Source organism: Gopherus flavomarginatus, chromosome 1 (assembly GCF_025201925.1).
Source record: "Gopherus flavomarginatus isolate rGopFla2 chromosome 1, rGopFla2.mat.asm, whole genome shotgun sequence".
NCBI lineage: Eukaryota > Metazoa > Chordata > Testudines > Testudinidae > Gopherus > Gopherus flavomarginatus.
Window position 1 is genome coordinate 215,810,555 of NC_066617.1, and position 27,355 is coordinate 215,837,909.

Sequence of the window (27,355 nt, forward strand, 5' to 3'; positions counted from 1 at the left end):
CTGAGGCCTTGCCCCCCAGCTGCCGGGAGTTGGGGCCGGGGTCCACGGTGGGGGTGCTCTGGGCTCCTGCAGGGGAGGGGGGCAGAAGGGGAGAGGAGAGATGGGGCCTTGGGCACAAGGGGAGGGCCTGGGGACTAGCATCCCCCAACACCTGGGTCACCGGCCACCCATGCCCAAACTGTTCTTATTTGCTTTTCATACCATAATTGTCCATTTTCTGTTTTCAGCCTCCTGGAAAACCAGTGATCGTGGAGAATAAAATACTTCATCATCAACTTCTTCTGGCTTTCTTGGTAAACAGTGTAAAAAGGTCCAGTCAGAGGCCGCTTGTTTTCCCATCTACAGATAAAAAAGCGTGAAAAAGTTGAGTGATGTGATGGTACATTAGCAAGATCTTTAAGTGGTGAGAAACTGGTTTGGGCCAGATTCTGATCTCATCTACACTTGGTGTGAACCCGAAGTAATTCCACTGACATTAGCAGAGTTAGTCCAGATTGATACCAGTGCAAATGAAATAAGAATCCAGGGTGAAATCCTGGGCCCATTCAAGTCAATGGGAATTTTACCACTGATTTCAGTGGGGCCAGGATTTCACCCCTAGACTTTTGTCTTTGAAAGGAGAGTCTGAATTGTGATGAAGCAGCAGATCAATCAATAAGTACACTCTGGACAGTAACGCCACATGCCAGCAAAATATATGGACAATGGCAATAACTGCATATTAAGAGATGTATAAAAAGGCCTTGGTCAATTCTTTTGATATGAGTAACTCATAATACGTCAACCTAATAGATGAACAAAGGATTATAACATGGGTCGGCGACCTTTCAGCAGTGGTGTGCCGTGTGTTCATTTATTCACCCTAATATAAGGTTTCGCGTGCCAGTAATACATTTTAACATTTTAAGAAGGTCTCTTTCTATAAGTCTATAATATATAACTAAACTATTGTTGCATGTAAAGTAAATAAAGTTTTTAAAATGTTTAAGAAGCTTCATTTAAAATTAAATTAAAATGCAGAGCCCCCAGACTGGTGGCCAGGACCCGGGCAGTGTGAGTGCCACTGAAAATCAGCTCGCTTGCCGCCGCCGCCTTCAGCACACGTGCCATAGGTTGCCTACCCCTGGATTACAGAATTTTAAGCAAGTTGAGCCATGTCTTCTACTAGCATTCTGGGGACCTAGAGTTAATATATGGTCAGTGAGATCACCGATGCTAACAGAGACTAAAATGTCATTATTTATATTCTAATCATTAATATTTTGTTTCCATTTTCTCTAGCAGTTGTTGCTCTGATAACTATTTCAGCTAAATGGGTTTTTAAAGATATTTATTTAAAGCTTTGCCCATTTACAGATACATGCAAATCTGCCCAAAATGGTGCCCTGGTCATGTTCTCTATGAATGGCAATATGCGCATTATTGCGATTTAGCCTGAGAACCATTCAAAAGATCTTCTCTTGCAGTGTGGCTATAACAAGGTGGGCTGGGCTGGGAGGAACAAAAAGTTAAATACAGAGTCCTTGAGAAGGAGAAAGCAAAACCTTCCCTCTGTTTGTGCCCTAGATTTGTGTGTCCAGTAAGGACCCATCCAGAAAGGCCAGACTGAAGGAGAAAGTTTGGCAGGGTAAGCCTCAGGTAACTCAGACAGCAATTGTGTTGGTTAGGGGGCTTTGCATTGGTGTGGAGTGTACACCAATACCGGTGACCCTTCCTCATAAGAGCTATCAAATGAATGCTTTGATGGTGTTGATCTTTAAAAATGGAATCTACAGAAGTGGACCAGAACAAATAAACTCAGTACTGCCAACCACAGGAGATAAAAAATCATGAGTCTGACACCTCTTCTGCTGCCCCCAAAAAATCAGGAGATATTTTTAAAAAAAATATTATATTATGGTTTTTGGTCTTTTCTTTTGATTTTTGAACAACCCCCTGCCCATCCCCAGTGTGTTTGTGCATGGCCACTAGTGTCCACTCTCCCAGATGTATTGAGTAAGATGATTCTGGCTTCTGCTGCAGGAACTCTCACCCCTAATCTTCCCACCCTCTACCCAGCAATTAATCCTGTCCCCTTCCCCCCTCAGTTTTGCCCTCACCCAGCCCCTGCTCCATCAGCCTCCACCCCGCTCAGTCCAGCCCACCCCGCCCCTCAGCCTCAGCTCTGCTTCTCCTGGTGTTCTTCATTCCTTTTTCACAGACCTGCGGGGGTAGGGGTGGGGAAGGGGCTTCTTCCCTTACCAGGCTGGAGGGGGCAGCTCTTGGGACTCTTCACCCCCACCCCCCCGTGCCCCTTCCCAGGCCAGGTACTACAGGGGAGAGAAGTAGAGGCACATCCTGTCTGTGTTTCTTGTGGGAGGAGGGAGCGGAGCTTTCTGAGCTACTGGGCACTTTGCTCTCCCCTTCCCTCTCCCATGAGAACAGCAAGGGAAGGGGAGAGAGTCAGTCAGCTTCTGTCAGGGCTGAACTTTACAAGCGGGGAGGAGCTTCTTACATCATCACAAGACCAGCTCCAAAGCCCTCTGAAACCCCATTACTCACAAAGCATTCACAAGAGTTGGAACTTGATCTTTACCTGCATTGTGATCTGGTAACCTTGGAATGCCTTCATTCGCTCTGCCTTCTCCTTTTCTTGTCCCATGCTTATCCATGTGTCTGTAACTAGGACATTGGTTCCACTTGCAGCTTCCAAGGGATCAGTCGTGAAAAACAATTCGGTGCTATACTAATGTGAGTAAGGCAAGGGAGGTCAGACAACTTCATTCAAAACGTAAAGTAAACCATATTTAACATATTGGCTCATACCTCTTTAGAGTACTCTTCAGCTACCTTAACTACGTTGGGGTCCGGTTCAAAGCCCTGTCAAAAAGACGATAACATTACAATGCACATTTACATTATTATTTTATTGAGCTGGTTGGAAAAACTTTGATGGAACCATTTCCCATGGGAGAATGCTATTCTGTCAAAATCAAAATGCTCCACAAAACTGTGTCGACTTTTACTGAAATTTAATTTTGGAGAAAAACTGGAGAAAGGTGTGTTGGAATTCCCTTTGAGAACACTTTCCACCTGGCCTCCCAAGAACTCTGTTCTACTCCAGACTTTGTCACTCAGATATTTTTACTTGGCATACAGTAATGCAAAGCTGAGTTGATCAGACTCAAATGCAAAGGGTGCATAAGGCATACCACACACTCAAAATTACCCAACAAACCACTTCTTTTATATACAGTTACACATTACATTGCATTTACTTGCATTACACGTTTTGAGATTGGTTTGGCTACGTTGCATATTCTGTCCATATATTGTTATTCTTGTTCCTAGTAAATGGTTCTCCCTCTTATCTTATCTGGCTCAGACATTCTGTCTTTTTAGCCTACTGACCTATTTACTTATCTTATTTAGCACAAATGTTCTGTTTTCAGCCTATTGATCTCTTTAGCGCCCTAATCCTATCCTCCAAGAAATGTTGAGATCTCCCTCCAGGAGTTAGTTACTCATGCTAGGCCAGGCCTCATCAACAAGGTGTTCCAACAATGTTAAAACATTCCATTCTGACACTTTTGAAATAGATTTATTTCAATTTTTCATTTTGAAATAACTTTGTCTTGATTTTTTTATTCTGTATTATTCTATATGTTATCAGATTTTTAAGTCAAAATTAAAACAAAACAATTTTGTCTTAATGAAACATTTCAGTCAACGCAAAGTAAGAAGTTCTTTGCAATTTTCCTTTCCAGAGAATTTTGAAACTTTCAAGTTTCATTCCAATTTGGAACAAAATGAAATTTTGAATTCTTTTGGGAAGCCCAATGTCCATCCCCTGCACAGTTCTATTATTCATATTTAAGTAGGTGCTGAAAGGCCCCAGTCAGGATCAGGACCTTATTAAGTAGAGTGCTGCACAAACACATTGTAGAAGGGCAGTCCCTGCCCCAGTGAGTCATTTTATATTTTAATTATTTTTATATATAAGCAAATCTATGTAAAAAGTCTACCAAACAAAACATGCATATCCATTGAGATTAAGGCAACTATGATACCAAATAGCAAAGGTCAGGAGATTTATATTCCAGCTTGACACCCTCTTCCTCTGCATCTGCTGTGCCTAAACCAGTGTTTCTGAACTGATTAATCAGAAAGGAAATCAGGGGCATCATGAGATGTTGAAAATTTTATTATAATCTAAAGCAAAGAAAATCTCGCTCCTCCACTCCCCACACACCCTTACCCTTCAGGGGAAGCATTCTCTGTCAGCCTTTCAGGACACACACAAATAAATTATATTGGCTTAGCATTGTTCTCATGGATATACTTTAAGGTAAATATAAAGTGGTTTGGTGTTTGTTTGTTTTCTTTGAATAAGTGGTTGCCAACTTGAAAAGGTTGTGAAACACTGGTTTAGCCTATGTGCTATTGTAATCCACACACTGTCTGGGTGTGGTGTTCTGTCCCATCCAGTGGCACCAAGACCATTTAGAGATAATTAAATGAGTCTGGTCTACTGCCTTAGTTAAGAGCCAGTTGGATTTTCGCTTATGCTGTAGACAGGGCCAGCTTTAGGCCAATTCAACCAATTCCCCTGAATCGGGCCCTGCCCCTAAGAGGGCCCCACGCCCAAGCCCCAGTACGGCATACCGGCAAAAGCCAGTGTGCTGTACCAGTGTGGCCCAGCTTCCCCAGGGGGCAATTTAAAAGGCCTGGGGCTCCCAGCAGGGGCTGGAGCCTCAGGCCCTTTAAATTGCCACCAGAGCACCACTGCTGGAGCCCTGGGGTGGGGCTGTGGGGCTCTGGGGGCTATTTAAAAAGTCCGGGGCTCCCGTCGCTTCTACCTCCCCGGCCCTTTAAATAGCCACCGGAGCCTCACCACTTCCCCAGGTTTCCCATGGCTATTTAAAGGGCTGGGGCGGTAGAAGGAAGGGAGCCCTGGGCCCTTTAAATACCCCCAGAGCCCTGAGGTAGCGGGGGGCTCCGGGGGCTATTTAAAGAGCCGGGGCTCCAGCTGCCTCTGCCGCCCCGGTCCTTTAAATAGCCACCGAAGCCACATCGCTTCCCCAGGGCTCCCTCAGCTATTTAAAGGGCTGGAGCAGTAGAAGCAGGGGAGCCCCGGGCTCTTTAAATAGCCCCCAGAGCCCTGGGGTAGCGAGGGGGAGGAGAGCTCCAGCTGCCTCTGCTGCTCTGGTCCTTTAAATAGCCCCCGGAGCCCCGCCACTTCCGCGCTCCTGCGGCTATTTACAGGGCTGGGGCAGTGGAAGCAGGGGAGCCCCAGGCCCTTTAAATAGTCCCTGAGCCCTAGGCTGCTGCTGCTACCCTGATAGGGGAGGGAGGGGGAGGGGGCACTCACCATGCAGGATGAGCTGTACCCCCTGTACCTGCACCAGCTGCCTGCAGCCAACCCCTGCTGCACCCTCTGCCTGCACCAGCCCCGCCGCTTCGCCCTGCCTGCACCAGTTCCTGTCTGCAGCCATCCCTGCACCCGCTGCCCGCAGCCAGCCCGTCTCCAGCCAGCCGCATACATCCTGCCCGGCCCGCACCAGCCCCTGTCTTCAGCCAGCCCCGCACCCCCTGCCTTGCCTCCAGCCCTGCACCCCCTGCCCTGTCTCCAGCCAGCCCTTGCCGCACCGCCTGCCCTGCCCGCACCAGCCCTGCACCCCCTGCCCTGTCTCCAGCCAACCCCTGCAGCATCCCCATGCCTGAAGCCAGCCAGTCCTGCACTCCTTTGTCTCCAGCCCTGCCAACCCATGCCGCACCCCCTCTGTGGCCCTGCCTGAAGCCAGCCAGCCCACCCATGCCCTGTCTCCAGCCTGCCCCACACCCCTTGCCCAGCCTGCAGCCAGACCCTACCTCCTGCCCCCTCCCCCCTCACCTCCAGCCAGCCCCATGTCCACTGGTGCCCTGCAGTTCCCAGGGAAGTAACCCTGCACACCTGCTTTAATGAGGTGGGCAGGGAGCAGCTGGGACCCACACATGTGCACCCTAGCACACCCTCAGGAAGTGGCGGAGCTTATTTCTAGTTCAGGCCCATCTTTTTAAAAAAGAACTTTAGGCAGGGTTAACATACATCTGTATTTTCCTGGACATATCAGGCTTTTTGGTTCTTAAATCGCCATCTGGGAGGAAAATATGGATGTATGGTAACCCTATTGGTACAAAAAATACATACGGTGGCAGAACTTTTTATAGGGAACCAGTTGCTAAGAAATGAAAGGCTTTTTTTTACTTTTTTTTTTTTCAGGCATCCCTGCCGGGGCCCTGCCGAAAGTGTTCGAATTGGGCCCTGCACTTTCTAAAACCGGCCCTGACTGTAGAGGCTGATGCACTAAGCTCCAAAAGTCCCAGGTTCAATCCCCCACCGACGAGTGGGGTCCATTGGTTTTACACTACATCTTCCTAGGGATCTCCTTAAATCAAAATACTAAGACCCAATAGTGAAGCACATAAATGGGGTTCTTTGTTAGACTACAAGCAACGTGGGGTAGAAAGCTTATCTCTGTCTTTGCATGAAACTGCACTTTAGCCCATCTAGAAATAAATAACAATTCATCATGTTTTCACTGTGGGCTACATTGTGGTGGCAAAGGAGGGGGGAGGAACCTCTTCACGCTTGCGTGGCCTGTGTACAGGCTAGCCAGATTCACAGCTTCTGGGAGGCATGCAAGTGTCTGAGAATAGAACTTGAGCCTTGGTTAGTTTTACTTCCCTTCCTCCAAGTGCAGGGCTCTCTTACCTTTGGAGTAGCAACACGCAGATGCATCCCAAATTTAGCAGCACTCATCAGGATGGAATTCAGGACATTGTTTCCATCACCAATCCAGCTTATTGTGAGCCCCTTCAGATAGCCATAGTGTTCCTGACAAACAAATAACAGTACCACAGTGAGGATTTTGGAGATTTGGTAAACAAGTGGCAATAGGTGCCAGGAGTGGTGACAACACTAGGCTGAGTCAGTGTAACTTTGCCACCTTCAGTTATGAGTAGCTGTCATGTGTGGAGCATTGCTTTGATCAAACCTGTAGCAGACACAGAAACAAGCAATAAGACTTTACAAAGCTGAGCAGAAAAAAAAGCATCTTACAGCTGAACTTAAATCCAAGAAAAGACAACTGAATGAATGTACCTCCTTGTCTTACACCAGCAGTTCTCAAACTCTGGGTTAGGACCCCAAAGTGGGTCATGATGGGGCTGGCATTAGACTCTCTGGGGCCCAGGAGCCCAAAGCCAAAGCCTGAGCCCCACTGCCTAGGGCCAAAGCAAAGAGCTTCAGCCCTGAGCAGTGGGGCTCAGGCTTTGGCTTCAGCACTAGGCGATGGGGCTCAGATTACAGGTCTCAAGCGCAGGGCTGAAGCCCGTGGGCTTTGGCTTTGCCCCCAGGTTGTGTAGTAATTTTTGTTATCAGAAGAAGGTCATGGTGCAGTGAAGTTTGAGAACCCCTTCTTACACTATAGCAGAGTGTTATTGATTCACCTTGACTTAAACTTTGATTGTAGAATTTTCAAAGCAGAAATATATGTCTCTATCAAAAGGTAAAGGGCAGGATTTTCAAAAGCTCTTAGGTGATTTTGAAAGAGAAGTTGTATTGAAAGCCAAGAAGAATTGTGCTCCTATGACACTTAGATGCTTTGAAAATCCCACTCCAAGTCTATTGGGATTCAAGTGGGGTGAAATTCCTATTTCTTTTTTTAACTTTGCTAAAACTTTTGATACAATGTGCAAACATCAATATTTTAAAACCAGCTATGGGCATTCACTGTTAGGCCTGGTCTGCACTGAGGATTTGCCCCAGTTACGGTCATTGGTGTAGCTGCAACAGTAAACATTTGTATAGTTAAGGAAAGCCACATTTAGCAGTGGTAAAGGTTTCAAACTGGGGTAAATGCCACAAATACAGAGTCTAGTGGCACCTTAAAGACTAACAGATTTATTTGGGCATAAGCTTTCGTGGGTAAAAAACCCATCTCTTCAGATGCATGTAATTTTCACTCCATGCATCTGAAGAAGTGGGTTTTTTACCCACAAAAGCTTGTGCCCAAATAAATCTGTTAGTCTTTAAGGTGCCACTGGACTCCTCATTGTTTTTATGGATACACACTAACTTGACTACCCCTCAGATACTTGACACCAGTGCAAATAGTGGCTTTGCCTGTTTACACTTGGGGTTTGTACCAGGGCAGCTATACCAGTAGCTGGCCATTAATGGCTGAAAATGTGGGCAACTACTCAGTATAGGCAAGACCCAAGAAGGAGCAATTGGAAATGAGCTCCACTTCTCTGCTGATCAGACCAATTGAAGGTCCTTTTCAAAAAGGGGCTTGTTTAAAATAAGCATATCTAGATGTACCACAGTAACTACTGGGCAATGTGCTTTTTAAACAAAGATAAAACCAAATATGTTCACTCTTTTCCCTGGGCCCCCAGTATAGCTGAGAGGACTTGACACATGATCTAGAGCCCTTTATTCCTAGGTCACCAGTTCAGGCCCAGCTTGCTGCTGTATTATAGCAGCCAAAAGGCCTTGCCACTGAACAATTGTTTGTCATTAAATTAAAAGACTTGGGGTTTGGCACAGTGGATAAGCATCCATTCAGCTAATTAGTATCCATGTGGACAATCTCAGCAGAGACCACAGAGGCCTGAACAAGAATAGGGAAGGAGCTCCCCTTTCTCTCCCAGAGATGGCCTCTCCAAAGCAAATTTTTGTGGACTTGCTCCAGGGTAAAAATATCATAATTTCTGCCAGTGACCACAGTTTTCTGGGTCAAAAAATAGCAACATTTGGGATATTTAATGTATTTCAAAGAAAAGTACTTGAGAGCCAATTTCTGGTGCCTGATTTCACCCCTGGCCCCATATTGTCCTTTGAGGGGCTTCACAAATCTTCAGTAGTAAGCCCAGCATTGTCAATTCTGTTTGTCCTTGTAGCTGGCAGGCAATTGCATCTCCTCCCAGAACAGCTACAACCATTTCACCAGCTGGAATCATAATGCAAATAACGCCTATGCAGAGCACTGGTTGAAAGGATATTTCTGGCATACTATTAGGTGTTTACAAAAGAACAGGATAGGACTTGGTGGATACAGAGTATTGGAGAATAACAGCTAGACAGATTTTCCAGCATCCCCAAAAGCCCCATTGTATCCCATTCTAGTGGGGTCCTTGGAGGAGGCCATGCCAAGCCTGTAATTTCAGGGGTTAATTCTCATCTAGGGTACAGCAGCAGCAGGATGGAAGTACCAGCTGGGAGCTAATTAGTTGCAACTGAGCCTGTTTGGGCTCATTACTTTAAAACAGAAGTTACAAATTGTAGAGTGTGAGGCACTTGCTGATGGGCCATGGAAAGCTGGCCATTCCTATGGTGCCTGCAACTTGTTATTTCCAGATGCTAAACTGCATTCAAAGAAGCAAACATATATTAAATACTTTCCCATGTGATATTCCCATGTAGCCAGTTTGCCAAAGAGATGCTATGAGATGGCAAATAGGAGTGGAGATGGTCCACACAGCCATCTTTATATTAAAATGTGGCCCATGCTAAAACATTGAGAAATGCAGCCTTAAAAGATGGTTGTGAGATACAAGGGGGTTGTGCTGACCCAAACCCAGAGGAAAGGAGCTCCGAGGAAGCTTAGGAGCTACCCTATATGGTTTGTACTTCTCCTTTTTCTATTTTAGAGGTCACTGCCTGCTTGTAAAACTGCACAGAAGGAATACAGCGAGAGACTTTTGCTGTAATGGTAACAATCTAGGTTAAATCAGAACCATGACAGCGAAGCCAGAGAGAGTGACACGTTCATACCTGAACCTCAGGTGACTTTTCTCCTGTCATTCTGCCCCCAACCCTAGTACGCTGCCTTAGGCATTTTATCCAGTTGGCTAAGATTGCACTACAGTTTCTCTTCACATTTTAGGTATGACAACCAAGTATTTTGGTTTTTAGTATAACCAGAAAAACTGAATGTTGTTAAAGTCTGGAGCCCTTTTCCCCCACATGATTGCCTCCTGTTGGCAGTCTGGGAGTGCTCTGAAATGCAACAAAACTTGGCTTCTGCTCTTTACTGAAAGACTCACCTAAATGATTAAAGTTGCCCATGCAATCTATTTCTTTTCATGTCGATACTTAGTTTCCAGGTTTCATTCAGTCCCTACCCTGGCCTGCAGTTTATCAGAAAATTTCAGAAAAAACACGAACTGAAATAAGCTTGCTTATTTTAAAGAAGGCCAGGCTGCAAGTCTCTCCTTCTGAAAGTAGAAGAGGCTAGTTTAATTAATTAGGAAGTTTCAGGTCTAACTCATCATCTGATCTTATTTCTAGCCAACCACAAAATGTGACACCATCTTGAGTTGATACTGTAAATTATTGACAATATTAACCATACAGGATTCAATTATAGCATGCATTAGAATAATGAGTCAATATTTTGGCATAATTTAAAAAGTAAATCCAGGGGGGTAGCCAGAAAACATATTTGCACAGGAGGTAGTGTGGTTCAATGAATAGTGCTTCAGAGTGGGAGTGAAGAGACCTGTCTTCTATTCCTGGCTCTGCCACTGACTTGCTGTGACACCCTGGGCCGGTCACTTCACCTCTGTTTCCCATCTTGTCTGTTTAAATTGTAAAGTCTCCAGGGCAGGGACTGTCTTTTACTATGTGTATGTACCACACCTAGAACAATATGGACTTGGTTTTGTTGGGATCTCTAGGCAGGGGTGGCTCCAGGCCCTAGCATGCCAAGCACGTGCTTGGGGTGGCATGCCACTGGGGGTGCTCTGCCGGTCGCCGGGAGGGTGGCAGGCAGGGTCCCTGTGCAGGCATGCCTGCGGGAGGTCCACTGGAGCCGCGGGACCAGCAAGCAGCAGAGCGCCCCCCGTGGCATGATGCCATGCTTGGGGTGGCAAAATGTCTAGAGCCGCCCCTGTCTCTAGGTGCTAACATAATATAAGCACTCATCATTTGATAGATCCATCAGTGGCTATTAGCCAGGATGGGCAGGGATGGTGTCCCTCTAGCCTCTGTTTGCCAGAAGCTGGGAATGGGAGACGAGGGTGGATCACTTGATGATTACCTGTTTTGTTCATTCCCTCTGGGGCACCTGGCACTGGCCACTGACAGAAGACAGGATACTGGGATATATGGACCTTTGGTCTGACCCTGTACAGCCCTTCTTATGTTTTTATGAGGTGAGTGACAAGAATCTCGTAGTTTGAGTTCTGTGGGCCACATAGTTTATGGCAAAAGAAGCTAACTGGGACCATATGGCAGCTGTCTTTGATTGGCACTACAGTGCAACAACTCATGCTATTGAAAATACTTAAAGAGGAGCTTCTCATAAAGTCTACAATAACAAAGGTATAGAAAACTTAAAGGGGGAGAAGGACCATGTTATGTAAGGTTCTGAAAGAAAACAAAGTCAAAACTAGGAAGATAATAGAGTGATAACAAACAAAAATTAAAAAGCAGCATGGTATTTGTATTTCCTGACGTGCCCAGCATTCACTATCTATGAGGATAGAGCAGTCACTCAGCAATGGCAGAAATAGACAAGCAGGCTCCGAAATCTGTCAGCTGTACTTGATATTGAAATTCCAAGTTTCACTTCTGCTACTCTGTGGACAAAGAGGTCAATGACATTTATGTATCTGGTCAACTAACCAGCTAGCAAAGGTGAGGATCGCTTTGAGAAAGAGTGAGCTTTGTGCCTGACCACCTCTCTCCAAAAAGGATTGAGGTATAGGAAACATTTAACTTCAGACGAGAGATAAAAGAACCAAGTGAGGCATTGACAAACTGACCCACACATATGTCAGCTGACCTGGACAGAGTGATCAAGATCTAAATTGTGCAAAATTGTTCATCGGTCAAGCATCACAGAACAACCCTTAATAAGCCAGAGCTTATATTTAAGAGTGTTAAGCATTGGCTGAACTATGGAAGTGACAATCATGGGCCTTAAGCATGAAAAAGAATGGAAAATCTGTGTGTACGCTAAAGGCATACAAGCTGATAGTCCTAAAAGGCCAGGTCTCAAGAACACCCAAAATTGGGTCTCAAAACACTTGCAGAAGATCTGGTGGGTCATAACTATATCTAGGAGCAGTGGTGAGCTCCAGCCGGTTCTCACCGGTTCACAGGAACCGGTTGTTAAATTTAGAAACCTGTTTAGAACCGGTTGTTCCAGGACAACCGGTTCTAAAAAGCTTTTAAATTTAACAAAGGCTTGGGCAGCTGTCCACTGGGCCCCAGCTCACCTCCCTCTCTCCCCTGAATGCTCCACCCTCCTTCTCCTCCCCCTCCCCTGCTTCCCACGAATCAGATGTTCACGGGAAGCCTGAAACAAGAGACAGGCAGGTAAGCAGCCGGGGGGGCATGACGGCGCGCACGTAGCCCAGTCCAGCTCCCCCTGGCCCCAGCTGAGCGCCCCAGCCTGGTCCCGGCTAAGCACCCCTGGCTCGGGCTGGTCCCAGCCGAGCAGCTCCGGGTCGACTCGGGGAATCGGATACTGCGGTGCTGGTCCCGGTGCCAGCTGAGTGGCTCCAGCCCGACCCGGCCCAGGGAGTCGGATCCTGTGGCGCTGGTCCCGGGGCCAGCTGAGCGGCTCTGGCCCTGCCTGGGGAGTTGGGTCCCACGGCGCCAGTCGCGGTCCCGGCAGAGCAGACCCAGTCCCAGCCCCAGACAGTGTGATAAGGGGGCAGGGAGCGGGTGTTCGGTGGGTTGTGGGGGGATGGATAGGGGTTGGGGCAGTCAGAGGGCAGGGTACAGGGGGATTGAATGGGGGCAAGGGTCCTGGGGGGCAGTCAGGAAGGAGCAGGGGTTGGATGAGGTGGTGGGGGCAGTCAGGGACAGAGAAAAGGGGTGGTTGGATGGGGCAGAGGTCCCGGGGGGGCATCAAGAATGAGAGGAGGGGTTGGATGGGGCTGCAAGGGGCAGTCAGGGGACAGGGAAAGGGGGGGATGGATCAGGGGTCCCGGGGGGGGTGTCAAGGAACGTGGGGGGTTGGATGGGGCATGACCCCCAAGGGGGGCACAACCCCCTCGTGAGGTGAGGAGGAGGGAAATTGTTGTTAATATTTTGGCAGCTCATCACTGCCTAGGAGGATACTCAGCTCACCAACTGATTGGAAAAGAAGGTCATAGTTGTGGCAAGAAAAAAACCACTTCATTGCACAATGCCTATTCTAGGTGACAGAGTTAAAGCTGAGCACTGGAAAAGGGAAAGCTGTCTCACAGAGTCAATGTGTGAGAACTCCAGGTTAGTCAGGCAATGGCTAGAGAATAAGAAGACACTGAATCGGAGGCACCTGAACACAGTCTTCGTAACTGGAGAACAACTCAGCCTGTCAGAAATGCAGTGCTCTGTACACAGGACAGGAATAGAGAAAGCTCTAAAAGTAAACAAGAAGCATTGTCTGGAGTATGTGTGCTTAAATGAGTATAGCAAAAGTGTAAAAAAGAAGAACAAATTAACTGGAATTATAACAGAGAAGAGTAAAATGATGTTAAAGCATGCAGAGATTTGGGGAAAATGGAGATCCACTGGCACACACAGAAAAAAGAAAAGTCAGTCCTCTGTTGGAGGAATTCTGATGGCATACTGACAAAGGAGAAATTGCAGAAAAATATTTATAAAGCTGAGGTAATAGATGTTATTAAACAAAAAACCTTCCTGAAGTTAGACTTGTTTAGATACGCACTTACTTTAATGTTTCTCTGTTTCTATTGCATTTTGCGTGTACATCTGTCCAACAAATTTCATATGTACACAGCCTATCAATTCAGATATCACAAAAATGCCATTTTAGCTGATTTTAAAAATAACTAGGAGCATGCTAGGTGTGATATCCTACCGCTATTCTTGGAACTGGTGAAATTCATAGAGTTATTAAAATACTGTTTTTTGCAACCACAACACGGTACACAATATGCCAATATGTTCCCCGCTACTGTCTGGTGCATGAGAGAACAAAACCAAGGAAATTCCACAGCAGAAGTGCCAGACAGAGAAGAAAAGAGGCTATGTGGGTAGCCACCACCAATAGTCTGTGGGTGAGATTTTTATCCATGCTCCACCTCTTTTATTCTGGGTAAAAGGGCCAGAGCAATATAAGGGGAGGAGGCCAAAAGTCCCCGGTCTGGCTGGGGGAAGATTCACCTGCCACAGGCAATGTGGGAGACAGTGGTGAGTCTGCCTTCTGAAGAACCTCTTGCAAACCTTGGTATGGAGGAAGTGGTGGAGAGGTTGGGGTTGGCAGGGGTGTATCAAGGTGGGTCTACATTTTGGGCAGCCCAGTAAGGGTGAAGTAACATAAGCAGGCCTCCAGACTTGTTTAAAAAATGTGGATGGATGCAGAACAGTCCAGAATCAGGAGAGTACTAAAATGGCTTAGCTCACACTCCCCCTAGGCTGCAAGCTGTGTACTACACCGCTTAGAGGCAAAACACAAAATCTCATCTCATCTATCTACCTCTAACCCAGGGATGGGCAAACTTTTTGCCCCGAGCGCCACACTGGGGTAGCAAAACTGTATGGAGGGCCAGGTAGGGAAGGCTGTGCCCCCCAAACAGCCCCCTCCCACTTCCCACCCCGTCATAACATTTTTTCCCTGATCTGGACCTTAGCGTCCAAAATAAGGGTGTTAACATGAAAACCTCCAAGCTTAGTTACCAGCTTGGACCTGGTAAAGCTGCCACCAGCCTAGCTCACTGTGGTCTCCCCAAAACCTTCCCTGGGGGACCCCCAGACTCAGATGCCTTGAGTCTTACAACAAAGGGAAATAACCTCCTCCCCTTGTTTCCTTGTTACTTCCTCCCAGGCTCCCCTCCCTGGACGACCCTAAGAGATTCCCTGCTTCCAGTCCTGGAAACACAAGTACCGAGAGAGCTAATCTCTCTCCCTCCCTCACCCAGAGGGTATGCAAAGTCAGGCTTAGTAAATCTAACACAAAGAGATTTTCCCCCTGACTTCTTCCTCCCACCAATTCCCTGGTGAGCTGCAGACTCAATTCCTTGAAGTCCCCACTAAAGAAAAACTCCAACAGGTCTTAAAAGAAAGCTTTATAAAAAGAAAGAAAAATAGATTAAAAATAGTCTCTGTATAAGGTGAAAATATACAGGGTCAATTGCTTAAGAAAAAAAAGTGAATAAACAGCCTTATTCCAAAAGAATACAATTTAACACATTCCAGCAACTACACACATGTAAATACAAAAGAAAACAATATAAACCTATTGTCTTGCTATCCTTGTACTTACAACTTGGAAACAGAAGATTAGAAAGCCAGGAGATAGAAAAATCACTCTCAGAGTCGAGAGGGTCAGACCCAAGACAAAGAACAAAGAACTCGCACCCAAAACTTCCCTCCACCCAGATTTGAAAAAGTCTTGTTTCCTGATTGGTCCTCTGGTCAGGTGTTTTTTGTTACCCCTTTCCAGGTGAAAGAGACATTAACCCTTAGCTATCTGTTTATGACACTCCCTCACTGCCCCCCTCAGAACCTCCAACCCATCCAACTCCCCCAGCTCCTTGTCCCCTAACTGCCCCCTACTGAGACCCCCGCCCCTAACCACCCCCCGAGGCCCCAGCCCCTATCCAATCCCTCTGCTCCCAGTCACCCAACTCCTATCCACACCCCCTGCCCAGCCTTCCAGGACCCCACGCCTATCCAACCCCCCCATTCCCCATCCCCTGACTGCCCTCCCCCCCGGCAGAACCTCTGCCCCATCCAACCACCCCCTTGCTCCCTGACGGCCCACTGGGACTCACCTCTTATCCAACCCCACCCCCCACCCCCAGCCCCAGCCACCTTACCATGCTGCTCAGAGCAGCATGTCTGGCAGGCGTGCTGCCAGGCCAGAGCTAGACATGCTGCTGTGCTGCTCAGCAGGAGCTCGCAGCCCCAGTGCCCAAAGCGCTGCCCACACGGCAGCATAGCTGTGGGGGAGGGGCCAGGAGCTCAAGGGTCGGACAGGACGATCCCGCAGGCAGGACGTGGCCCACGGGCCATAGTTTTCCCACCTCTGCTCTAACCTCTCCCAGAAAAACTCGGCAGGGCTGTGCAGAGCGATGGAAGTCAGGAACCAGCTACCTATGTGTCATATTTTTCTCTCCAAACCACAGACCTGAAGTCAGAAAGAAACATGGAAGTTAATACTGCGTGCTCTCTAAGCTCCATCAGAAAGGCATCCCAGAGTACAGGTGACAGTGTAGTAGTGAGTGGCAGCGTAGCTGGTAAGTAGGGAATATAAATACCGTTACATAAAACATATGAGTCATATATGACTATTGAAAATTTGCTAATCTCTGGTGGGAAAATAAGTGCTAATAGGTAGAGTGTTTATAAGACAAAAAATAAGAGCCCGGATGAAACTGTTTTACAATTACACTCAGCATTTAAATGAAACAAATGACTTTTTATCATTTCCAAAGTTCTAGTTATGACTCACTGCCTTACATAAATTAAGCTGCACACAAAGGCCAGCTGAATGCATCTCTCTCAAGTGTTCCTCATTCTGAGGATGACTCATTTCCGTCCCAAGGTTACCTCTGTTCCATAAAGACTTGGTGTCCCCTCACTTTTATAGCTGAAGATGACTTCCAACAAAAACAGGGTCATCAAATGTAGAAGGAATCATTTATGCTAAAGCAGTGATACTCAGACTGAGGCTCCTGAGTTGTAAACAGCACATAACATGTCTCCTGTGGATCTTTGCAGCACATATTAAAACAGTGTGACTTAATTATTAACCAGGCAGAATGCTTTTACTATGTTATTAACCAATTGTAGTTGATAAAATAGTAATACTTGATCAGTCAATTTGCTGTGAGAATAATATACATCAATATAAAAATGAAATATTTCCCCTGTCATACTGTTTAAATATGAATACATAGTACCATAGTAAATGTAACAATGAATTCACACTACTGGGGCTTTTTTGGGTAATGTTGATTACTAACTTGGCTCCTGAACTACTGAGGTCCGAGTATCACTGCACTAAAGGAATGAGCCTGACAGCATGTAAAGTTTCCTGCATGAATAATTTTTTCTCCCTCTCATTCAGGGTATTTGCCACATACTCTCCTACAGTTAGGCCTTCACAGACTGAGAGATGACTGAATGATCTAGGAAATGGATAAGAACATAAGAAGGGCCTTACTGGGTCAGACCAAAGGTCCATATAGCCCAGTATCTTGTCTGCCAACAGTGGCTAAAGCCAGGTGCCCCAGAGGGAATGAACAGAACAGGTAAGCATCAAGTGATCCATCCCATCGCCCATTCCCCACTTCTGGCAAACAGAGGCTAGGGACACCATCCATGCCCATCCTGGCTAAAACCACTGATGAGCCTATCCTCCATGAACTTATCTAGTTCTTTTTTGAACCCTGTTATAGTCTTGGCATTCACAACATCCTTTGGCAAGGTGTTCCACAGGTGAATTGTGCATTGCGTGAAGAAATACTTCCTTTTGTTTATTTTAAACTTGTTGCCTATTAATTTCATTTAGTGACCCCTCGTTCTTGTGTTATGAGAAGGAGTAAATGACATTTCCTTATTTACTTTCTCCACACCAGTCATGATTTTATAGATTTCTATCATATTCCCCCCTTAGTTGTCTCTCAATCACATCCATACAAAGTAGTTTCTATTAATTCAGAAAGTAAGGAAGCATTTGCCAAAATTTTCATCCAGCCCTACAATGTACTAATGAATTTTATAAGCCAGTTCTTTACCTGTTTGTAAATTGGCATAGCTCTATTAACTTCAGTAAATGTACATTGATTTGCATCGGCTGAGGATCTGGCCCTGTATGTGTACAATGTTATTTAGTTGTCACATAAAATACCATATTAAAATCAGAACAACAAAATATGATCCTAATTCATTCCCTCTCAATATATGGGGGAAGGGATATCTCAGTGGTTTGAGCATTGGTCTGCTAAACCCAAGGTTGTGAGTTCAGTCCTTGAGGGGGTCACTTAGGGATCTGGGGCATAAATCAGTACTTGGTCCTGCTAGTGAAGGCAGGGGGCTGGACTCAATGACCTTTCAAGGTCCCTTCCAGTTCTAGGAGATAGGTATATCTCCAATTATTAAATATAAGCAAGATTTAATGTATCCTCATTAAGGATTTACCTTTCTAATATAGACAAGGTCTCAGTCTCAACTATAAACAGGTTAGGGCAAGGACTTCAGAATGAAACACTGGCTCCATGGCAAATCTCTCATTGACTTCAATGGGGACAGGACCTCACCATTATCTTAATCTGTAAAGCACCCTGCACATTTTTTTTTTGCATCATGGGCTCAATTCAGCATGTAATTTAATTATAATCTTAACTTCATTCCTACATAAACTGATGGGACTACTCAGCTGCTTAAAGTGTATTGTCTGATGGAGGCCTCTATAATCAACACATATTCCAAATTACTTATCAGTTCCATCTCAAAATATCTAAGGATAAACTGCTTGGAATAGGACTTTTCCCAATATTTAGCAAGACTGATTAGTTTTCTAAGAGCTGTGTTATTATAAAGAGAAGGGTATTATTACCTGGAGTGTAAGGTAATCAGCTAAAATCTGGATAGGATGGTATGAATCAGACAATCCATTGACTATTGGGATTGAGGCTTCTTTTGCCAACAGGTCCAAATCAGATTGTTTATAAACCCGGGCCAAGACTGCATTTGTCAAGCTAGACAGCACCCTAAGGTAAAGCAAAAGATATCAAAGTCAAACATCATAAATATATTGCTACTTTATTCTTCAATGTGCAATGTATAAATATTAATAAGTGGTGGTAATGAATAAATTTTTTCCAGTTGCCTGAATAATATACTATGCCTGCATAATCCACTAAAATGCAGACATTTAACAAGCTGTAAGAAGTGAAAGGAAATTCTTGCTCCACACACAACCCCATTCAATGATTTTCTATTTCATTTTTGATTGTCACTAAAGCAGAACTAATGATGCAACATTAATAAATGTGCAGGTAACAGAGGCGATTGTTTGATAATATAAAATTATAGGGATTCGATAACTCAAAAGGAATAAAGAACAACAGTACCATCCTAATGTGTAACATATATAAATAATTATATTTTGTGACACACACAGTAACACTATTAAAGTGGCATCAAGGTTCTAAATTAAATGATAAGGATAAAGACATTTGGCATTCATTACTGGCACTCTAGCTACAGCTCATGGTTTTGTGCCTTGGAAGTAGGGATTCAGGGATGTGTCTACTATGAGAGCACTGCATTTTCTATATCATATGGATATTTTTAGGCAAATCTAGCATGAAATCGGAGGCTTAGCTTTGCAATTCTGTGCTTTTGTGGAAGTAATCAGGCCTCAAGTATTATTCTTTTGAATTATTTTGTATGTTTTAATGTTCTCTAGTAGCATCTTAAACCAAATAGGCAAAACTGTGAACAGAAGGGTATGGAACTGTGACACAGAGGCCACTGGTGGTTCATTACTCTGTCAGCAACTCTTGTCAGGCCTGGCATACTCACTGCATCTCCCACAGTTGTCATAATCTGTACCTAAAAAGTGTCATGTAAGGTATCATACACAAATTAGTTTCACACTGGTCCCGAAAATCATTGTGTGGTGTATGTGCAGGATGTGTACAAATAGTTATAAATATGCACTAGAATTAGTTCTTAAAACGTGTTTGGCAAGCAGTGCATATGCCCAGTCTGCCCTAAAAAGAGGAATGTGTATTTGCTTGTCTGCCCAGCCTGGTCGTCTGTCAGAGACAATGAAGCTACATTTACAGAAGAGGGAAACAAAGCCATCAAACTAGTGAGCTGGGGAGATAGCCTCTTAACTATCACAACTGGGGCAGGAGACTGCAAAAATGAATATGGTGTCAGCTCCCTGATGGACACAGCAAGCTGAGCTCCCAACAAGGCTCCCTGGCTCCTGAAGCAGCCCCATTGAACTCTGGGAGGATATAAAGAGAGAGAAAAGGCCATTCTGGCATCTTTCACCTAAGAAACAAAGGAACTGAGCTCTGTAAAGGGTTCTGGTCAGCTATGCTGGAAAAGAGACTTAGTGAGAAACACTTCTTTGAACAAGAGAGTCTAATTAGATAAATAAGGTTTTAGTCATAGAAGCATATTTTTATTTTTGTTTGCATGTAACCTATCTTTATTCGTTATACTTGGTATCACTTAAACCTATGTCCTTTTCTTAAATAAACTTGTTTTACTTTTACTATAAACCAATTCGGTGCAGGGTGTGTTAACCCAAGTTAAATTAAAAGGCTGCAGTGTATTGTCACTTTAAAGGAGCAACAAACTTTAACAACTTCTGTAAGGGTTCAGTGAGAGGGCTGGACACTGCAGGGCAGATGTTATTGGGGAAATTCAGGTCTGGGAGGGTGTTGGAGTCACTCTGCAAAAAGGAACTGAGCAGTGGGAGCCAGGGTGTTACCTGTTGGCATCAGATCTGGGAACCCCAGCAGCATAGCATGTAAGGCACCCACAGTTGCAAGGCAGGCCCTACAGTGTCACAGGAATGCTCTTACAATTGGTGGATTGCTGACTTGCCATGATGGATTCTTACATCTCCTCTGGAAAGATAGGTCCCAGTGTCAGAGTCCTTACACCAGCGGGTCTCTCATTGAAGTCAATTATATTGTTGTTCCAACTGAAGTCAAACATTCCTTATTCAGATAAGATTCCCATTAAGGGAAATCATTGATGCCACCTATACAGGTAAAGAGGAAGAACTGAACAGGATAATCTGTAAGGTTGACGTCTGTGCCATTATTTTTTTCTAGCTACAAGTTATAAAGGCGTTACTTTTGTTTAATCTACCTTGGATGTGTATTTAGGGGAAATGTGGTTTTATCCAAACTAGTCATCATATGACTGATAAAGAGCTTCCAAAAGATGGATCCCTTTCAATGTAAGGTAGTTACAGGGAACTCAGCCATAACATGGCCTGATGCTAGATTTCTTGCCTAACCTGTTGAAAAGATAGCTACTGCAGTGAGTACTGGAATCAGTGAATACTGACCATGTGCCTTACGATTAAGGTATCACCTTTTGTAACCCTGACTCATGTCACAGAACTGGAGCCAGGAAATAAAGGTCAGTCTCTTACCAACATTATGGTGTCAAACAAACCTTTATTATACTGCTAGAAAGCCCAACTGAGAACTGAAGGTCCTGTTAGAATCTAGACCAGAGTGAAGTCACCAGGAAGCTGGAGCCAGCCTGAGAGAAGACCAGGTTCACTCATAGCTGAATCAGACTGAAGCTAATTTGAAAGAAAGAAATAGCAGACAGCTGGGTTTGCCCAGAAAGAGAGACTTGGACTGAATCGGAATCATCTTGAGAGAAGCTTGGGCCAATTAGGGTATCTGAGTTTCTGAAGACAATTGGAGGAACAAGGTCCGTGACTCTGGGGCTGACTATCAGTGGTTACCCTGTATCTGGGGAAGTAACCAGGATTCCTATGTTGATACTAACTCAATGTAACTCTTATGATTTTTGTGAGTTTTGAGATGTCTGGTGTTTTTCTTAGCCTCCAGATACGTGATTATGTGTGAACCTCAACTTTATTTTAAACTTTAAGTTTCTAGCCCTGATGGGTGTGGAGGAAAGCTTGAAAATGTGACCCAAGTGCACCTTGAAGGATTAAAAACCAAAAGGCAAAGAAAAAAAACTCCACAGTTATTTTTTTAAAATCTTGTGATTTTGAAGCTAATCTGCACTGGGTCTGGCAATAGTGCAGACTCATGTAACAGCTCCCAAAGAACCAAGGAGATAGGGAATAGTTTCTATCCAAAATGTATATCCCTATTATTTAAAAATGCTTATTGAATAAATGGTTTAATCTTCTAATTCAATGCTACCACGTCACTAGTGGGGTTGTTAATATGGCTTTGGGGTATATTTGTTCTTGTATAAGTGGTGGGTAGGTCAAGGGCGCAAGCCTATCCCTTACAAATGTAGGAATTGACCCCTGATAATATCTGTGGACTATCAAGTTTAAAGACTGACTGCTTCAATGCCACTGCCACAGCTCAGCATCTGTGCTGCCGTGATGTGTGCTGGCATGCACTGATGTCACAGTAGAAGAATATGGCATAGCAGGTACATGCTGCCAGTGTTTCAGTTTGCCTGATACCCAGACACACTAAGCAGCAGTGAAAGTGTTAAAGACCCTTCATAGGCTAGAACTCTGTTATTGTGTAAGTGTATGTCTTTAAGAGCTATTACACAGCACAGAGGAGCTTTGTTATGGCCAAATTACAAGTCACTAAAATGTGTTCTCAGTGGAAACACTGACAAACCCCGACCTGCACCGGGGCTGTATTTCAACTATAATAAAACCTGTGGGCCTTTTATAGCCCTCTATCCCCCTTTACATTAAGCCTCAGCCTCCACTATTTCTAAGCCTTTGGAGCCATAGGTATGAAGCTGTAATTATTTGAAATACTCTCCAGACTTGTTAAAACTCCAGTAGTCCTTGTTTTTTATTGTCTGTTTATTTTCATGCTCCTTGAACTAGGCTTCTATATTGGTACCTACCTATATGCTAATAAAACATGCAAAAGCATTACTAGGGAGGTGACTCGCAATTTTTCATTTGTTCTTTGTGTGAATGGCTCAGTCCTGCTTCTGGGGAAGTCAAAAAGGACTTTGCTATTGACTTCATTCAGAGCAGTAGCAGGCCCACTGTATCTATCAGAACATCTTTGTTATGTAGAGTAGGGTGACCAGACAGCAAATGTGAAAAATCGGGATGGGGGTGGTGGGGTTAAAGGACCCTATGTAAGAAAAAGACCCCAAAATCGGGACATCTGGTCTCCCTAATGTAGAGCAGCCTGCCTGTGAGGTCAGTAAATGACCAACAGCCTCCAAATTAAATACAAGGTCTGTGTTTTTCTGGTGCGGTATTGCCTGGGGATGGCTCTCTTAAGTGGGGGGGGGTACTCTCACCCTTTCCCCCACCTCATCCCTGGAACCAGTTGCTAACAGCAAAGTCTATACTCCTCATCTTCCCTGCCAAACCATCCTCTCTTCCTCCCTCTATCACGTTCGCCAGCTTCCCTACCCTCCCTATCAGTTTGGTTTGCAGGCTGGAGCCATCTTCCACTTCTCTCTTTCCTTTGACCCCCTACCTTCATGCTGCCACCACATCTTGCTCTTCTCCAAAATCCATCCATTCCTTAAGCAAAAAACTTTAGCCCCACTGTAAACAATTCTCACTTGAATTACTGCAATCTTTCTTCTCTGCCATCATGGACCCTCACCTCAGTCCATCCACAGTGCAGCTGCAAATACCTTTGCTCTGACCACATCCAGTCCCTCTTTAAATTCCCCCACCTTTGCCTCAATCAAATTGGTCTTCACGTTCCAGCTTTGGCAAATATCTCCCGGCTGCCACTGTGATTTTTGTGTCCATCTGATCCCCTTTCCCTCTCCCAAGCCTCTTAACTATCTCCTACTCCTTGCTTTTCAAACCCTCTTAAAGGATGTTTCTCACTTTACTGCTAAACAGTGAGAAAACAGCAGGTAGGAAGGGGCTGGGAGAACAGTGCTCTCTTGAGCTGGGGGAGGAGCTCTTCATCTGCCTTTAATAGAGCAGAGGAAGCTGTCCCCCTTCTATTGTAATACTTCCCTGTTCCTAATGTCACTGGAGTTACAGTAGGGATGAATGTGGTCTGGTGAGTGTGAATGGCCTACCTGCATATAACAATAACTCCTTTAGCAGCTTCATTTGAGGCAACATTCTTAGGTGCAGAAAGAAAGTGACTTTGGGGGAATGAGGCTGAATCCCATTGTAGCATTGGCATTCAAATAGAAGGAAGATGAAGTAGGACAAAGGAACAACCCAGAGATGGAATCTGAGACTGTACTGTGTCTCACTGACAGCTTAGGCTGCCTCTCTCTGCAGCTCTTATCATTCAATGGGTGCTAGAGACCTACACCTATAGCTACCAAAGCAAGCCATTGGGTGGTGCTTTAACTAAAGCAAGTTAACATTAATTACAATTAATGTATATTCTGGTGTCTTCAATATTGTGCGTTTAGTGGGACATAGGAGGAGAGTGAGCTAAGTATCCAGCCTGAAGAGACTGCAAGCCTGACTTTCTTTCATCACTGCCCCATATCCACTCTCCTTCAACAGATGAAGGTGGAAAAGGACACTCTAAAATGTCCAAAAGTTTGGTCTTTTTCTTATGTTTTCCTTGGATTTCATTGCAGAGGGGAAAGCAATGCAGTATTGAGAAACCATCACTCTAGTTAATGACCACAAAGAACATAGTCAGCAGAAGAGAAAAAACCACAGCTCGCTGATTGTGTTTCTTGAATTGAGCTTGACAAGCCTGAGGTTCTGTGTCTTTCGACGGAGCAGAAAGGACCTTTTGAAAGGTACTAACCTTGGAGCATCTGAGCCCTGACATATTAATCTTAAACTACAGAGGGGCTTCTTAGAAAGCAGCACAAGACTCCAGACTGGTTGAATCATTAATAAAGGCTTAATGAGGAGTGAGGCAAAGTGACAGCATCTGCAAGAAATAGCCTCACACTTCGGTGGTTTTTAAAGCTCCGGTCAACTTCCCATAGAATGGGGGTGGGGAGGGGAGATCCAAGGGCTCAATTCACCTCCACTGGATGGAAAAAATGCAAAAAGGTGACAAGTGAATTTTGCAAACTGGAAAATGTGGAGAATTTTGGGTGCCTTTGAAATTTCATGGAAAATAAATACTTGGGGAGTCTAAAATCATGCAAAAAGTTATCACCAACCTGGTGTGTTTATTCCACAACATTTTCTCACCAATTTCAGCCAGATCTAGCACTTTCACATATATAAAACAATTCTATGATATTTTACCAACCATGCTGTATCTGTGAGACTCTCGTTAACGCCCAAATGTATATCCTGGGTTGTAAGGAAACAAGGATGTCCCCCAAGGAGAGCAAACCCTGCAAAGATTAAAAACAAAACACAATCTGAATGGTTACAACTTGAGATTTAAAAATAAATCCCGGAGAACAGGTATTTGCAACAACAACAGCAGTAAGGGAGGCACCCTCTTGTTTGGGACATTTAATGCCAGACTTCACAAAACACTGGTAAATGCACTCTAGGGTGAAATCCGTTCAAGTACAGTCAGCCCTCCTAAAGGCCTTTAGACATCACTTCAGACCTATGTTCAAGGCAAAACCCATGCAAGTTCATGCATGGTAATAACCATCACTGAATCCCCACATTAAGGGCTGGGTTATTCTTTTCTCACACTAGTTTATAGCCACTGATACTAGTGAAGGTACACATCTGTATAAATCTAATTTAAGGAAGATTAGGATCAGGCCCTAAGGATGAAGTTCACCCCTGTGCAGGCATGAGACCTATGCACCATTTTAAGTGGGACTTAAGTACTGGGCCTCTGTACTGATGTGAATTTTACCTTATGGGCCTGTCATAAACAGATGGTTAAGGGGTAATGTCTCTTTTACCTGTAAAGGGTTAACTAGCTCAGTAAACCTGGAACACCTGACCAGAGGACCAATCAGAAGACAAGGTACTTTCAAATCTCCGTGGAGGAAAGCCTTTGTTTGTGCTTTTTGGGTTTTTTCTTTGTTCTTTCTGGGGTCTGGGAGGGACCAGACATGTATACAGACTCTCCAATCTTCTGAAAAAGTCTCTTCTATTCAAATAGTAAGTAATAGGTAGAAAGTGGATTAGATTTGTTTGTTTTCTTTATTTGCAAATGTGTATTTTGCTGGAAGGATTGTATCTCTGTTTGCTGCAACTTGTATTTGTGCTGGGGGGAGGTTTCTCTCTAGTGTCTATAAGCTGAAAGACCCTGTAACATTTTCCATCGTGATTTTACAAAGATAATTTTTATTTTTTTTCTTTCTTTAATTAATAGCTTTTCCTTTTTAAGAATCTGATTTTTTTTTATTCTTATGTGAGACCCAAGGGGAGAGGGTCTGCACTCACCAGGGAATTGGTGGGAGAAAGGAGAGAAGGGGGAGAGAAAAAGCCTGATTTCTCTCTGTGTTAGGATTACTGTCTCTCTCTCAGGGAGTGTCTGGGAGCGGAAGAGAAGGAGGGGGAAGGTGAATTTCCTCTCTGTTTTAAGATTCAAGGAGTTTGAATCACAGTGATCTCCCAGTGTAACCCAGGGAGGGGAGAATCTGGAAGGAAGAAAGGAGGGGAATGGTTTATTTCCCTTTGTTTGGAGATCCAAGGGGTTTGGGTCTGGGGGTCCCCAGGGAAGGGTTTGGGGGCCAGAAGGTGTCCCAAAACACTATATTTTTGGGTGGTGGCAGCTCTATCATTTCTAAGCTAGTAATTAAGTTTAGAAGGGTTCATGCAGGTATCCCATCTTTTGGACCCTAAGGTTCAGAGTGGGGAAATCATACCCTGACAGGGCCAGATCCTGGCCTCTGTTCTGCCTGCTTTTCACTGCTCCAACTATCTTAAAGAACTGGTTGAAAATTATCCCTGTGGCGGGTTGGATCACCGAAACTCCCTTGGGAGCTGCCAACTTATGTGCCAAGACTAATTCTGCCCCTGCTTTCGCTGCCCACTCATGACCCCAGCACCCTGTCTTGCTGAGCCAGACATACTTGTCTGCTCCAACACAGACCCAGTGTCTGAATTACTTGCTCTAAAGCTGCAGACTTGACTGAAAGCAGCTTACAGAAGTGTTCTTGCCTTTAAAACTCAGATGCCCAACTCCCAGTGGGGTCTAAACCCAAATAAATCCGTTTTACCCTGTATAAAGCTTATACAGGGTAAACTCCTAAATTGTTTGCCTTCTATAACACTGATAGAGAGAGATGCACAGCTGTTTCCCCCCCTTCCCCCCCGTATTAATACATACTCTGGGTTAATTAATAAGTAAAAAGTGATTTTATTAAATACAGAAAGTAGGATTTAAGTGGTTCCATGTAGTAACAGACAGAACAAAGTGAATTACCAAGCAAAATAAAATAAAACACGCAAATCTAAGCCTAATACAGTAAAACAATTGAGCACAGATAAAATCTCACCCTGAGAGATCTTTCAATAAGTTTCTTTCACAGACTGGACGCCTTCCAAGTCTGGGCACGGTCCTCTCCCCTAGTACAGCCCTTGTTCCCAGCTCAGGTGGTAACTAGGGGATTCCTCATGATGGCTGCCTCTCTTTGTGCTGTTCCACCAATTTATATACCTTTTGCATAAGCCGGGAATCCTGTGTCCCTCTCTTGGTTCCCACCCCCTCTTTCTCAATGGAAAGACACCAGCTTAAAGATGGATTCCAGTTCAGGTGACATGATCATGTCACTGTAAAACTTCATTACCCACTTGCCAACACACACATCTACAGGAAG

General features: G+C 44.7%; 1 protein-coding gene across 1 annotated transcript in view; it reads right to left on the reverse strand.

The window, feature by feature from the left end:
- Positions 1-27,355, reverse strand: part of OTC (ornithine transcarbamylase) — a 41,470-nt gene that overhangs the window by 2,913 nt on the left and 11,202 nt on the right. The window contains exons 4-9 of the mRNA XM_050936694.1: positions 24,868-24,955; positions 18,549-18,702; positions 6,734-6,856; positions 2,806-2,859; positions 2,576-2,725; positions 202-339 (exon numbers count right to left, since the gene is read on the reverse strand). Of these exons, the coding sequence (XP_050792651.1) occupies positions 202-339; positions 2,576-2,725; positions 2,806-2,859; positions 6,734-6,856; positions 18,549-18,702; positions 24,868-24,955 (707 nt within the window). The remainder of the gene's footprint in view (positions 1-201; positions 340-2,575; positions 2,726-2,805; positions 2,860-6,733; positions 6,857-18,548; positions 18,703-24,867; positions 24,956-27,355) is intronic.